General features: G+C 34.6%; 1 protein-coding gene across 1 annotated transcript in view; it reads left to right on the forward strand.

Annotated features, from left to right (window-relative positions):
• Positions 1-7,272, forward strand: part of EPHA6 (EPH receptor A6) — a 415,605-nt gene extending 408,333 nt beyond the window's left edge. The window contains exons 16-18 of the mRNA XM_026664024.2: positions 322-515; positions 2,895-3,044; positions 3,461-7,272. Coding sequence (XP_026519809.2) covers positions 322-515; positions 2,895-3,044; positions 3,461-3,575 — 459 coding nt within the window. The 3' untranslated portion in view covers positions 3,576-7,272. The remainder of the gene's footprint in view (positions 1-321; positions 516-2,894; positions 3,045-3,460) is intronic.
• The last annotated feature ends 7,207 nt before the right edge of the window (positions 7,273-14,479 follow it).

Consider the following 14,479-nt stretch of genomic DNA (forward strand, 5'->3'; position numbering starts at 1 on the left):
GAGCTGACCATGCCCACCCTGGCCACATCCATCCAGCCCCCAAGGTCAAACACAATCTTGATGCAACCCTGAATGAAATTGAGTTTGACACCCCTGTGCAAACTAGTCTGTGGTCCCAATGGGTGTGACACTTTGGAGGTAAATAATGGGGTAGAAAACACCCCACCTCCCCCCAGATGCCCTTTGCTCCCTCCCTCTCTGTCCTGCTTGGTTTTATTTTAACTGAATTTTAAATTTATGATTCTTATTTGGAGAGATGGACAGGATACAATTTTGATAAATAATTAAATAAATAAATATCCTCTCCCACTTTCTACATAGGTCATTCTGTCCATTGAAGAAGGATATAGGCTTCCAGCTCCCATGGGCTGCCCAGCTGCCCTCCATCAACTAATGCTTCATTGCTGGCAAAAGGAAAGAAGCCATCGGCCAAAGTTTACAGACATCGTCAGCTTCTTAGACAAATTGATACGAAACCCCAGCTCTCTTCATACTTTAGTGGAGGATGTACTAATGTAAGAACCATAATGATTTGTTTCTGCATTAAACTAGAGATTTTTTTTTCATCATCATTCCTTTTTGTTTCCTCTATCATGTCAGATAGAGTTGAGCGGTCTGTTGGTCCCGTAACTTCTCACATTCATTCAAAGTCTATGGAAAACTTCATAAGGAAATTCCTTGTACTAGTTGTGTGTGTGTGTAAATTAATAAAGTCACAAAACCTTTAATGCACATTTCTTTATACCTCAATATTGTCTCAAAGGTTCCTTATTAACTGTCCTCCACTATCTTCAGCTAGGAGCTAAGGCCAAACATGTAGCAGCCAAATGTTGAAGTCTTATCTTCTTCAGCTTCAGGAAGAACTTCTTTCAAGCATTGCATAATGTGAGACCATCAACACTCCTAACTGGGCACTTGCTTCAAAATCCCCTTATCCAAATATGTCGGCTCTTGTGATTCAGAGAAGACTGAAGCTATTTCCCTTTGTTTTCCTTATTCTTATGCTGCATTGTAATTTCTATACAGACATGTGGAATTGTCTTATTTTTTGCTCTATGACAGAATATCACCAGACCTTTATTAGACAAGTTTCTATTATACTTTGTGATTCTACTCCTTGCCCTTCCAGCACTTCGGCTAACTTCTGTGTTGCTATGATTAAAACACATCATCACATACTGTACGTCTCAGTATTATCTTTTTATATGTTTTATATCCTTTTATTTGGATCATTGATAATGAAAATAGTAATAATAATAATAATGCTAGCTAATATCAGATTTATATGTACTGATTGTGGAAGGGATGTTTTCCATCTGATCCTAAATTTAGCCTTTTTATTTTCAAATGAGGCACATGGGCAGTGGTCATGGCAATGGTATTGCTAGTGGATAGGATCTGCCCACTTCATATAGAACCTTTTCTCAAAAATAAGAAAGTAGGTACATGGAAAGTGCACCTTTTCAGTCAGTACTTTATAATGTCTCTTGGACAGAAATAATAGCTTCCAAACAATCATTGTAGCCTGCTGTCTTCCTGTTGAAATTTTCCCCTGGCAGAATTTTTTAAATATATTTTATTAATAATTTTAATTACAGTAATAAAAAAAACAATACAAACTAAATTTAGAGAAAGAGAAAACAATGTAATAAAGAAAACATGCAGGGAAAAAATGTAATAAAGAAAAAGAAGAGAAGTATTATATAGAAGTGATTTCCAGACTTCATCACAAATATAAACAAATGTAATAATTCTTTACTCACTGTAAGATTAAACAGATATCTTTTTACCCCATATCCCATCCACTATCTATAAGCAAATCCATAAAACATCGATTTTTTTCAATCCTGGAGTAAAATGTTCATAAAGGATTGCCAGAATATTGTGGAAGGAAGCGGGGTGGGATCTTATCTTAACCTTGACCAATAAACAAACTTTATATTCTTTTCTTTTACTTCTAACAGTCTTAATTTTTAATTCAGTCAAATATTGTCATAGAATTTGATTTCTCTTCAATTCTTCTTTATTCCATCACATAGATTTTTTCAAGGCTTTAACTTGTAGAATTCTTCTACGTCAAAACTATTCTCAGCTTTCTTTGCATGTGCTGCATGTTTAACATCTTCCAAAAGATTGTCAATACTATTCAAGTTTCAAGAGTTTGAAAGCCATTCTAAAATCTTTATTTTTCTTTCCTGTTAGTGTTTCATAGTTGAGTTGGAGGTCTGGTTATGATTATTGTCTTGTGAAAATGCCCAGAGCTTTTCAGGGTCACTTGTGCTAATTTCTAGTTTATATTGAGATTTAGCTGAATCTATTTTCTTCATTTATGTAACAGTCCCTCTAGCCCTGGATGACACAGCATCCCAATCAGAGGTGGTATTCAGCAGGTTCTGACCAGTTCTGGAGAACCGGTAGCAGAAATGTTGAGTAGTTCAGAGAACCGGCAAATACCACCTGTGACTGGAGATTTTACAGTATCCTTCTCCTGCCACGCCCACCAAGACACGCCACAGAACCAGTAATAAAAAAAAATTGAAACCCACCACTGATCCCAATGCATATACAGCCCAACATATAAGCTTAATTGTTAGCTTAAAGTATTCTTTTCTGTAAATATTTCACCTTTATACAAAGTAGATCCTTTATGATTGTGGCAAAATAGTTCAATTTTTCTTTTGTCAGTCCAAAGCATTTTATTTCAAGTTGTTACATTTTTTAAGGTTTATCAAGGTTTTCTTTTGTATTTTTATGGTGATTTTTTGTGATGATATTGGGGAAAATGGTTCCCTTTAAGAACTTTTCAAAGAGATCGTTGTTGTGTAAGCAATATTATAGAATAAACCTATGGACAACTAATCTACTAAATCAATAATATATTGTTCTTTTCACAGAATGCCAGATTCACCTGGTGAAATTATAGAATATCCCTTCTTTGTATCAGTCAGTGATTGGCTGGACTCAATAAAAATGGGCCAATATAAAGCTAATTTCATGGCAGCAGGGTACACATCTATGGATCTTGTTTCAAGAATGAGTATTGAGTAAGTACATTATTTATTAGGATATGTAATTTTTATATGACAGTGGTTAAGATTGGAATTTTAGAAAGTGCAAGGATACATTACAAAATGGCAGGCATGGGTTAAATCAACAAATATTTATTCCCCATAAAAAAATAGTAACTGGATTTGAAATGTAATGAAAATTTGCATTTTAGTCTTACCAGAATAAAAAATGCAAACTTTCAGTACATTTCAAATCCAGTTACTCAATATGTATAATATCCAGTATCCATTTTCTAATAGTTTTCAGACAGAAGAACAAAATATAGTATAATATATTTGAATTATATTCAATATTTCAGGTTTAATATATTGAATATTTCAGCTTGGAACAATTTGTTTTTATATTTTCTGTACTTCACCCAATATTTCCCAACATTACATTTATCTTGCAGTGACATTAGAAGAATTGGAGTTGCTCTTATTGGACACCAGAGACGAATAGTGAGCAGTTTACAGACTTTACGGTTACACATGATGCATATACAAGACAAAGGATTTCATGTATGAAAATTCTAAAAGCAACTGTGTTTTGTGCCTCAGCATTTCTAAAATGGAAAATACTGTCACTCCTTTTCTTCCCAGCTTCAAAAACTGAAATGTCTTCTTCATACTATAAACACAAATATTTATGTTAATTCTTCCAGCTTGGAATTTTTACTTACATTACATAGTTCCATCCTCAATGAACTGATGGTAACATCCTGGCCCCTAATAAAAGACTGTTGCTATATGATGTTGAATAACTTGGCATGGATGTATAACTTTATATAACAGTAAAGTATTCAGAAAACTTTCATCATTTTTTTTTTTTTTGAAAGTGAAGGCTTTCTTGGCTTGGAATTGCTACCTTCTTGTTGTATTAGAATTTCATGGTTAATTACTAAATAATAATACTGACAACAATAATGATGATAGACATTTATTTTCATGTTTTGTGACACTTTAGCTTCCAATATAAAATGTGCAATCAAGAAAAGAACTTGACACATGTATTTATTTTATTGCTTACCAAATCCCAAATTTAGGGTTTTATTACTACATTTATTTTGTGATTATTATATTTAGTTTATGACAACTAATATGCTGGAATGGAAGCATAAAAATTCTTGGCCAAAATGAACAACTAAAAGTTTATAGTGAAATTTTATGCAGACAGATGTTTACAGAATTTGTGTATAAACAGATAAAGTGAATTATTGGCAAAGGTCATCATCACATTTTTAATGGTGTTTAAATGCATTTCTTTGAACATCAGATTTCTCTTAGAAAGTTTAGAGTACATAGAGTACAAACAAATTTAACCATTGGCTAGTTTCATTATTATTCATGTCTAAGTTTCTATTCAGTATGCTTCCACAACACTGAGCAAAGTCCAAAAATACGTTTTAAGCAACATAAAATACATGATAAGTACCAGTGATTTTACACAATGCAGTTATGTAAACTTTATAAATATGTATTTAACATGAGAAAATATAAGAAATTGCTATTACACATAAGAAAAAAATGTCTTTAAGCCATTCATTGTGACATAGTTAACTTCTTCAGGTTAGCCATTTTTTAAACCAAGAAAAATGGTATTTTTCTTAAACCATCGTGAAAAATATCAGTTTAATTCTGATACTTTTCAATCATGGAAATGTTTCCAAATTTTCCAATGAGTACAAATGGAACAACATTCTAATTACTACATTACTTTCAGGTCATCCTGAGCTTTGGCCAATGGGCAAAATATCTGTTTCAAAATAAAAAAAGAAATAGCATCATTAAGGATGCTATTATTTGAGTAGTAAATGAGGCCATATAGGAATTGATGCTCATAAATAGACACTTCAACAGATATCTTTCTTAAGCCAGATATGAGCTATAAACTTTAGTAACCATGTCATATTTCTCAATGATGTTATCTGTATCTCTTACAAAAATTACCTAGATCTAATTTGGCTATATCATTCCATCTTTGCATGGAATAAGTTCTGTTCCAATATAAAAAATGAGTACATCTGCGTGCTCTAAAAGCCATGCACAAATTGCATATAAGAAATAGTGTAAAAACATTTATAGCGAATAATTCAAGAATGGATATGACTAGCCTATACAAGGAAGACTTAAGATGCCCTAGCCATATAAGGGAATGAGTTCAGAGTGGGTTTGGGGGCAGGTGCTTTTGAGCCAGTCTTACTTCTGACGACTACATAGGCTCTTGCAGTTTTCTTGGCAATTTCAGAAGGACTTTGCCAGCTCCTTTTTTCTAGGGTTGACAGAGAGTGACTGGCTCAAGGTCACCTAGCCACTTTGTGCCCCAGGGAGAACTGGAGCTCACTATCTCCTGGTGCCCCTAACCACTATACTACATTGGTTCTTCATTCCATTCAAAGTTAGAAGTGCTTAAAAGGTATCTTGCGTCAAGTCTTTTTGTCTAATTTCAGTAAACACTTATTGACTTCCCATGCAAATGTTTTATTATTTCAGGACTATATAACCTGCTTGTAAATTAGACTGGGGTATCTTTTTCTTAAACTTAAGCCCCTAAAATGCAAACAAAAACTATTTTTAAAGACATGAAATGGAATCAATAAGTATATTTCTTTTATTGCCCATGTATTTACAGAAATAGATACTAATAGTCAGGATTTTAGCATCTTTCAGTTACCATTATACATGCATTATGATTACTGTATAGGTACATCAGGTTTGCTAGCTTGGAAGTAACATGTTACTTTATGCATTTCAATACTGTTTATGAAAAATGATCATTGTAATGATTGTGGTGGGTTTGCTCTTTATTAAGGGAAAAGCCATATAAATTATATTTTATATTTAAAAATACAGCCTCATGTATAGAAGAAATCTTTCCTTTTTCTTTGGCTTTTCAATTTGCCTGCCAAGATTAATTTCATTCCTAGGCTTTTCTAATAGGGTTGGTTTTTGGTTTTTGGTTGTTGTTGGTTTTTTTGGCAACCTTATTGTATTATATTTTGTTAACATATATGGACTAAGGCTAGTTTATGCAAACAAGCAACCTTCTAAAAAAATATAAGCTCTGCCTGGGCAGCTGCTAATCCCACAAAGACAGCATCTTGCCACAGTTCTTGTTATGGTTGAAGTTATGAAGCATGCAACTGTACATGAAATACTGGCTAGCTAGATAAGCAGTCTCGATATGACTAGCTTTAAGTTATCAATCAAGGAACTATGTCTTTGGAAAAGTCTATTTGAACAATAGTGATGTGCCAAAAGCCAACTGCCAGGAAAAGTCACTGGCAAAAGCAGCAATCCCTTCACTAAACAAAGGAAAAGACAACGCTCTGGCCTGCACTGATAACATTTTATAGCTATTTGAATTGTTGTTGTTTGAACATAATGGCTACTCTTAAAATAATGTCAGTCCCTCTTCCCCTCTCCCTCTCGTATTTGAATGTTGAATTCATCTGAAATGATGCCCCCATCCTCTAATCCAACACTAAATGCATATTCATTTCAAATTCCCAGTAATTCCTTTTGGGCAAATTCTTCCTTGATCATAACAAGCACCAGCAAGATTCAGAATGCTATGCATGGGGGGGCGGGGGAGTGTAGGGATGGCCAAATTAATAATACAGGTAGTCCTTGATTTATTATCACAAATGATATCAGAAGTTCCATTGCTTCCATTGCAATGTGACCATAAAGCATGACATTGTGTAACCAGTTCACTTATTGACAGCAATCAATAATAGCACTCCCATAGCACTCCCCCAATAGCACTCCCATTGCTATTGTTAGCAATAATGGCACTCCCATTGCTATCGTTAACTGAATTCCACTGGTTGATAGCCTGGGATCCACCCCAATCTAAGCCATTCTAGGTTTGGTCCGTCCCAGCCCCTGAATCTCAGTAAAGTAAGGGACTCCCTTTATCTCTGCCCTTTTAGATGCCCTGCACTCTGCCTTTCAGGGCAGCAAAAAACCCAGAACTTAATGGTTCTGGGCCTGCTTGCCACTCTGCACTCAAGTGCTTCTTCAAGGGCAACTCTGGATCAGCAAAAAGCCCCTCATCTGCAGCACAATACAAAGTTGAGCTCCCTCTCAAAGCCTCGGCCATCCCAACAGTACAATACAAAGTCACTGTGCCCTGGGAAGTCCCAGGAGCAACAGTGTGGTACAAGCCACAGCCATCCTGGGGTATTTCAGCCCAGTCCCAGCCACAGTTGTACTCCACAGTCCCAGCTGAACTTTTCCAGTTTTTTTCTGCTGCCGCTGATGAGGCAGCTGCTGCCACAGGTCCATCTTCTCCAGGTCTTGCGAGGAAACTGCAGTGTGTGACCTGGGGAAAAAAGCCTCATGCAGCCAGCAGCTGGGCATGTGTGGTCAGTGGTGGAAGCAAGACAGCAACGGTTAGCTAGCATGTGGCATGGATGGCAAGGAGCCAAAAGGCATAGATGGAGACAGGTAGGTAGGGGAAGGGGGGAATTGAAGCACTCCTGCAGTCATAAGTGCTGGCAAGCTGCCAGGTGCCAAATTTTGGTCACATATCTGCAAGAGTTCTGCAACAGCTATAACTTGGGGGACCAGTGATATCTCCCTTCGCTCAGTGCTGCACTGAACATTGAACAGTCACTGATGAATGTTCATAACTTAAGGACTACCTGTATCTGAAGCTACTGGTCAATGTCCTTACTTTTAAGTAAATATGTGGAAGATAAGTGTATGTGTATATGTGTGTGCATGTGTTTGTGTGTTTATATATACACACACTTACACCCACACACCTACATTGATATGGGACTAGAAGCTCTCTATTTATATGTAATCACTCAATTTTTAAAATAACTGTCAGTACAGTTCTTCACACAGGTAGATCTATACCTTTCCATTCAGATGGCTGAAATGATACACATTACTCTTCATTAATCTAGCTACAGTATAAAAATACTTATTTCCTCTTTTATCACTCAGTGGGAATATATATTTTCAACAGAAAGGAACAGGAGAAAAATATTGTAGATGTGTATTTAATATATTTTTATAATAAGCAACTAAATAAAGAGTAAAGGAATACATTCTTTTAGCAATGTATTAGTTAAAAACCTTATTGTTCTTTTGAATTCTGTCTATGGATTTGTTTTCTTTGTGTACTATATTCTCCCTACCTTTAATGATTGTATATTTCCAAGCTTTAGAAGCTACATTTTGTTTGTTGACAAGACAATTCCAAGCATATCATTGCAACTATACAGAGAAAGACAATGCCAATACTGTTGTGTTCTTTAGTCCATTGATTTCATTAGGCTTAAGAAGGATTGAGTCTATTAGGAGACGAGCCATACATCAGTGACAGATAGCAATGCACAAGTTGCATATAAGGCTACGTTCAATCTCTGGAGTCTTCAGTTAAAAAGATCAAGTAACAGGTGCTATAAATAAATCTCCCAAGATCTTGGCGAGTCATTACTGATAAAGTAGGTAAAATTCAGTTAAATTATAAATAGTTCTGCCATAACACAGCTTCCTATAAATACTGACTCTTCAGAGTACTGATATGATGAAAATATGGTGAACATTATCATGTCCCATGTTCTCTCCAAGGCTACTTTTAAAATTCTGTTTAAGGCCATTTGCAACATAACCTTTAATGAGCATACAATTATTTTCACTTAGCATTGTTGTGTTCCAGATGCATCAGAAAAACATCTAGAATTTCCTACCAATTTGACCTGTAGCCCTCATTGGAGAAAGTTATCACAGAAGTGGTGTAGTTCATTTTCAAACTAACGCCAATGTAGCTTGTGCCATGTAGAATTTTAGGTTTCCCGTGGAGACAAAAAGAGTAAGGCAGTCCACATTTAACAATTATGCAGAGAAGCTAAGATTCATTCATTCTATCCTGTCAATAAAGAAACATTGGTTCAGGCTGAATGTAGACTTTTCTTAATATGGAAGACAGAACCCTAAGTTTTCCAGTCTGCATGAGTCCCACAACTCTTTGAAAAATGCCCATCAATAAAATTGTCAATGTGGCACAAAGATTTTTTTTAAATTAAATACATGGAAATAATTATATTAACTGTATTCAATTAATTTGTTAATTCAGTTTGCATATAAATTGAATCTGTTTTAGCAATTGGCCTTATTTTATTAATGAAGTAGACTCTGGCATATTACTCAATGTCAAATGTAGCCTTTAGCTTGACAAAGTTGATTGTTTCTGGCTTGACAGAATTTGGTATAGTCTCTTTGCTACATTTCATAACACCTTTTTGTGAACAGGAGATCAGAGTACAAAGGATGCCCAGTCTATGAAAACCTTGCTGGATCAGGGTGAATTGTGCATCTATTAGTTAATGAAGTTTTTTAACTAGTTGGTTTGTGTAGTTAAGTCAATTATACAAAATGTTAACTCTGCAGAAACTCTGATATAAACCTAATTATTTCAATAAAGCTTCAAGATGACATAGTATAATATTTTGACAAGAACAATTTTATTTTAACAAGAACATTCTGTCCTGTTATTTTAAGTTCAAGTTTTTATGTTTAAACAAGAATTGATGTTGGCCTGGCACATGATCTTGCTTTTTCTTTTTTCTTTTCAGATAGTGATAGTAACTGGAATATTCACACCATAATTTTATTTAAGTAATTTATTTACACGTGCTGCCATTTTATTAATATGTGAATTTAATCAGATAAGAACTATGTAATGATAAACATGGCAATAAAAGTAGGGCTTTTTATACCCCAAGATGTAGTTTCATATGTAATTTAACTTGCCTTTTGTGCTTTGGAAAGTATATTATCAGAAACAATTCAATATTATAGGCATGTTTTAAAACAGATTGCAATATTTAAAAACTCAAAAAAATCCTTTAATATTAAATATGCTCCTTGAAAAATAGTCAATTTTAGAAGATCTGCTGCTACTGCTGCTGCTGCTGCTCATCCCACTGTGGAAAGCTCTTATAATTGATATGCACGTGTAGCTTAAAATAAAATTCATTAATTCCAACAGAGGATTTTTCCAAGACCCTGACCTTAATACTGAAAGATTTGTTAGTATTAAGCAAAAGTTAATCAGGAATTTCAAATATATTTATTTATTAGTTGATATTATTGTAGCTTATTTACAGTACTCTTAAACCTTGTGACAAAATAAGATAAATACAGAATATAATTCAATTGTTTTATTATTGTTGTAAACATTTATATTAATTATTCATCATTACAATTCCATAAGTTTTCATGTAATATTTTTAATGTTCCAATTTTTCATACAAAAGAATTTATGACCAACAATAAATACTTAGCTAAAATGTAATATACTTCTACTTAATAGTAACCTTTGTAAACTTAAAGTAATAGACCTAGAAGGGCTTCCTGTTTGTTTTATGTATAGGTCCATCAAATACAAAAATTAACTTCCAGAAGAAACAGATAGGTGCTATTACTATATTCTGCAAAAAACATCTTTTTTTGGAAATATAAAACTGCTGTTATAGTGTAATGTAATATAACTATAATAAAATTTATATTTATACTTGTATTCATAAGATATGAACCACTCAGGATACAGGATTATGCTACTGACAGAAACTCAGGTATTTATCCCCTACTTTAGTGTTAGGTATGATTAACAGAAAATGTTTAACATTCCTTTTAACATATCTAAATCATTGTCTATACTATTTCTGTCTTTAAAAACAAGTTTTTAGAAATTTTCAAATCTCGTTTTCCTGATTCAAACAACTATTTTAATGAAAAATACAGCAACACAGAAGACCTATTCCTATTTCTATTGTTTCCTCTTTAAATAATACAGCACAGTAATAAATGCTGACTAAGAAAACTGTACTTTTTTCCCCCTTTTCATTATTGCTACATTTGCATTGCTAGTACAGGCACATATTTAACTCAGTGTGAAATTATATTTTAAATAGCAATGTCCAAATAAATGAGATTTCTAAAACAGTAACAGGAATCCTGTCCTCACAGAAGAAACTTTAGTGGGTAAATTATTATTCCTAAATTTTACAGGAATCACATCAACCAGGAAAGACGTTTGGAGATTTGTTAACACTAGAATGGGATAAATACATATATTCTGTTGCTAACATAATCTAATACTGTGTCTTAAGTGGGGCATATCTTATAAATTCAAGACTGACCTCAATCCACACCCATGAACACATACTTGTTGAACAATTTTATTTTAACAAGAACATTGTGTCGTGTTATTTTAAGATGGCAGAGGAGAAATGGCAATGGACATTCCTGTCAGAGGAATGAGGACACCTATTCCAGTGAATCAGCTCCACTGATAGATATGGAAATGCAAAATACTTTTTAAATTTCTAGGATTACATTCTAGCTTAGATGGCAACCTAAATTTAAACTCTTTCAAGCCATCATTTGAAAACAATCAACTTTTTAAAAAGTTCTCTTTGCTTTACTTTAAAAGAAGTAAAACTAATAAAGAAATTTTTGTATTTGCTCCAAGTTGCAATGGCAAAAAAATATTTTTGTCCTCAAATACACGAACTTGGGTTTGAGTTTCAAACTCATTTTATAGATTTACACATCTGATATTTCCCATTTCACTCCAATATCTCTATGCATATAATTTGGATGCCTAAGCTCATTGCATTAAAACTATGACTTTTACCCATTTTTAATATTTAGTGTCTAACTGCCAATTGCAAATTAGAGCTACTATGTTTGAAGAGAAGGGCTTGATATCCATTTTGAGGCTGCTCCATTAATTAAAATCACATTCACATTTTCTTTTATTAGCTATAGTAATAAATCAAGAATAGTTGTTCAAAGGAAGTGTGTGTGTATTCAAAATTCCAATTTCATCCTGATTCCCATTTTTAAATTAAATATTAATAACTTTACTTGAGATAAATTATTATCCTTATGTGAAATCTACATGATATGTTTCATGTGAATTTTCATGTGCTAGCTTGCCTATTAAGTTAGCAATGTAATAAAATGCTCAGCTCTCATAACAAGGGCATTTTAAGGTGAATTGCATTCATATGCCATCTATTTACAGAAAGAGTATGGGGTTTGGCAAAGCTACATGCTGAGCAACATAATAAGATATTTGTACAAAGTACAAGTTACTGATTATTATTGTGTTTTATTTTTCTATGATTTCCTAAGAGGCATTATCAAGTCTTACAAAAGGAATATGCCTGTTTACTAAGATATTTATTAGCAAATAAAAGTATAGTACTCGTGGTTACTTCTCAGTGTGTTTGTTCACCTAAACTGTGTAATTTTAAAAAATCCTACAGATTAGAGAAACCAGCTATTTTTATTAATGCACACATTACAGATAATAAACTCAGAATTTTTAGAACCAGATAATGCAAATGGCTATATATTTTAAAAAATTAACATATGCACTGGATCAAAGCAAATCCAAGAGCCATTGTTCCCTGTCCGGTATTATCCCACCTGTTTCACATAAGGTCAGAAAATGTGAACTAATGTAGCCTACACTGCATCTGACCTTGAACTACAGATTTAAAAGCAAATGAGTAGAGCAAAGTCTAGTTTGGCTATGGGGAGTGGGTCTAATCCTTCCTTGCTACTATTAACTTGGGAAATAGAGCTAAGAAGCTTGACTTTTCTCTAGTTCTTTTATAGAAAGAGATGTTATAAATCTAGCACAATCTGAAATCTTGGTATTACCTCTAGAAATAAACTGCAATTAAACTGATCAGGGCTTCATTCTTTAATGAGTAAACCTACCAATACAATTGGATTGGTGGAACAGTTGCCATAAGACAATTCAAGAGCAGCTGACTTTAAAGCAGCATGTTAACAATCTGCATCTTGGTTATTACTAAGAGGGAAAAAATCACATTTTCTAGGCACAAAATAATTCAAACATTTTAGAATCTTGCAAACTATCGGCAAATTGCCCATTATTACCTGGAGTGGAAGTACAAAAGCTAGAAAACACTGGTATACTTCCTATAGAAAATCTTAAGTACTGTTTGGGCATGGTTCTTCCAGACTCACGTGAGTACAATTCATATTAATGTAATTTATTTTGTCAAGCATGTATTAGATATAAGTATAAACATGGTTATTAATACATGAAATGGACAGGAATAAAATGGAAACATTAGAACAGGGACTTGTAGGCAGTTGGTGCACTTATGCACACCCCTTACAGACCTCTTAGGAATGGGGTGAGATCAAGTCTAAAGTTAAAGTTTTGGGGTTTGGGGAAGAAATAATTTTACCATAGTTTACCATTAGTCAATCCTCAATTTCAGCGGGAAAATTAAATTCAACAATATTCTATAAAGCAAGCAAGAATGCAATGCTGTACTTTCTTTCCTCTTTCCCAGTACAATATGCTCAGTTATTATTACAGAAGGTAAATGCCCCTGAATTATTGTGCAAATCGATGCCACACAATATGCAAAATAAGAAATAAAGGGGAATTGCAAAGGTTAAAAACAAGGAAACCAAGCTGTTAAGTCTGCAAAAAAAATAAATCTTTATTCAGAAATGCATTAGCAAACAGCAGATATGGCCAAGAAACACAATCACATATTAATACAAGAACACGGATAAACCATGCTGAAAGATGAACAGGAATGATTTAGGGAAAGATCCCTATGCACACCGAATCAGAAACGGAGAAGAGAATTATAAAATAAACGCCCATTTAAGTTCAGATGTGGATTTTTGTTGCCTTAAAACATTTTAACTCTTCAAGCCGCCAACACAATTGACAACTCTAACATACAGCAGGAAGAGGAGGGGCTGTAAGTAGGCGCGCAATATAATTTGGTAGATTAATGCTTGGAGTTAATAGAATGAATGCGGTTAATTTGCGTTATACGTATTAACAGGCAGGCAGCCGTCTTTCTCAATCACATCTCTGACACCCTCCCTCCTATCAAAATCCAACCCTCCCCTCGCTCCTATGCAGACATATTGAGTTTTTAAACGTTTCATTTAAAGAAGACATTGACCAGGCGCCAAATGTGGAAGGCGGGGGGGCAGACTATCGGGATTATCGTTCCTTCCCACGGCACTTCTTCGTCACCGTTACATTCAAACCCTGGATCCGTCATTCTGTATTCCTCCTGTCACGAAAAGCCTCAGGGCGGAAGGTGAGGCCTTCTGTGGCGGATCAGCCCCGCTTTTTTATCTAGGCAATGGCGATGCTTCACCCCGCAAAGAACCGTCAAAAGTTCACCGCCACCCTGGACTGGAAAAGAAGCTCCGCCTCGAGGAGGGCGTGGCTTACAGAACGGTTCTGTTTCCGAGGTAACGACGTAGGCGTCGGGGCAGGGGGGGAAGAGAAGGGGGTTCTTGCTCCTTCAAGGCCCGACGGACAGCTGTTGTTTCGTAGCGTTTGCTTTGGTGAGTATAGTAGAAGCGCGGATTCCTGCTCCTTTAAAAAG

The sequence above is a fragment of the Notechis scutatus genome, chromosome 5 (genome assembly GCF_049901735.1).
Source record: "Notechis scutatus isolate UNSWTSFEM ecotype Mainland chromosome 5, rNotScu1.2, whole genome shotgun sequence".
In the NCBI taxonomy this organism is placed as follows: Eukaryota; Metazoa; Chordata; class Lepidosauria; order Squamata; family Elapidae; genus Notechis; species Notechis scutatus.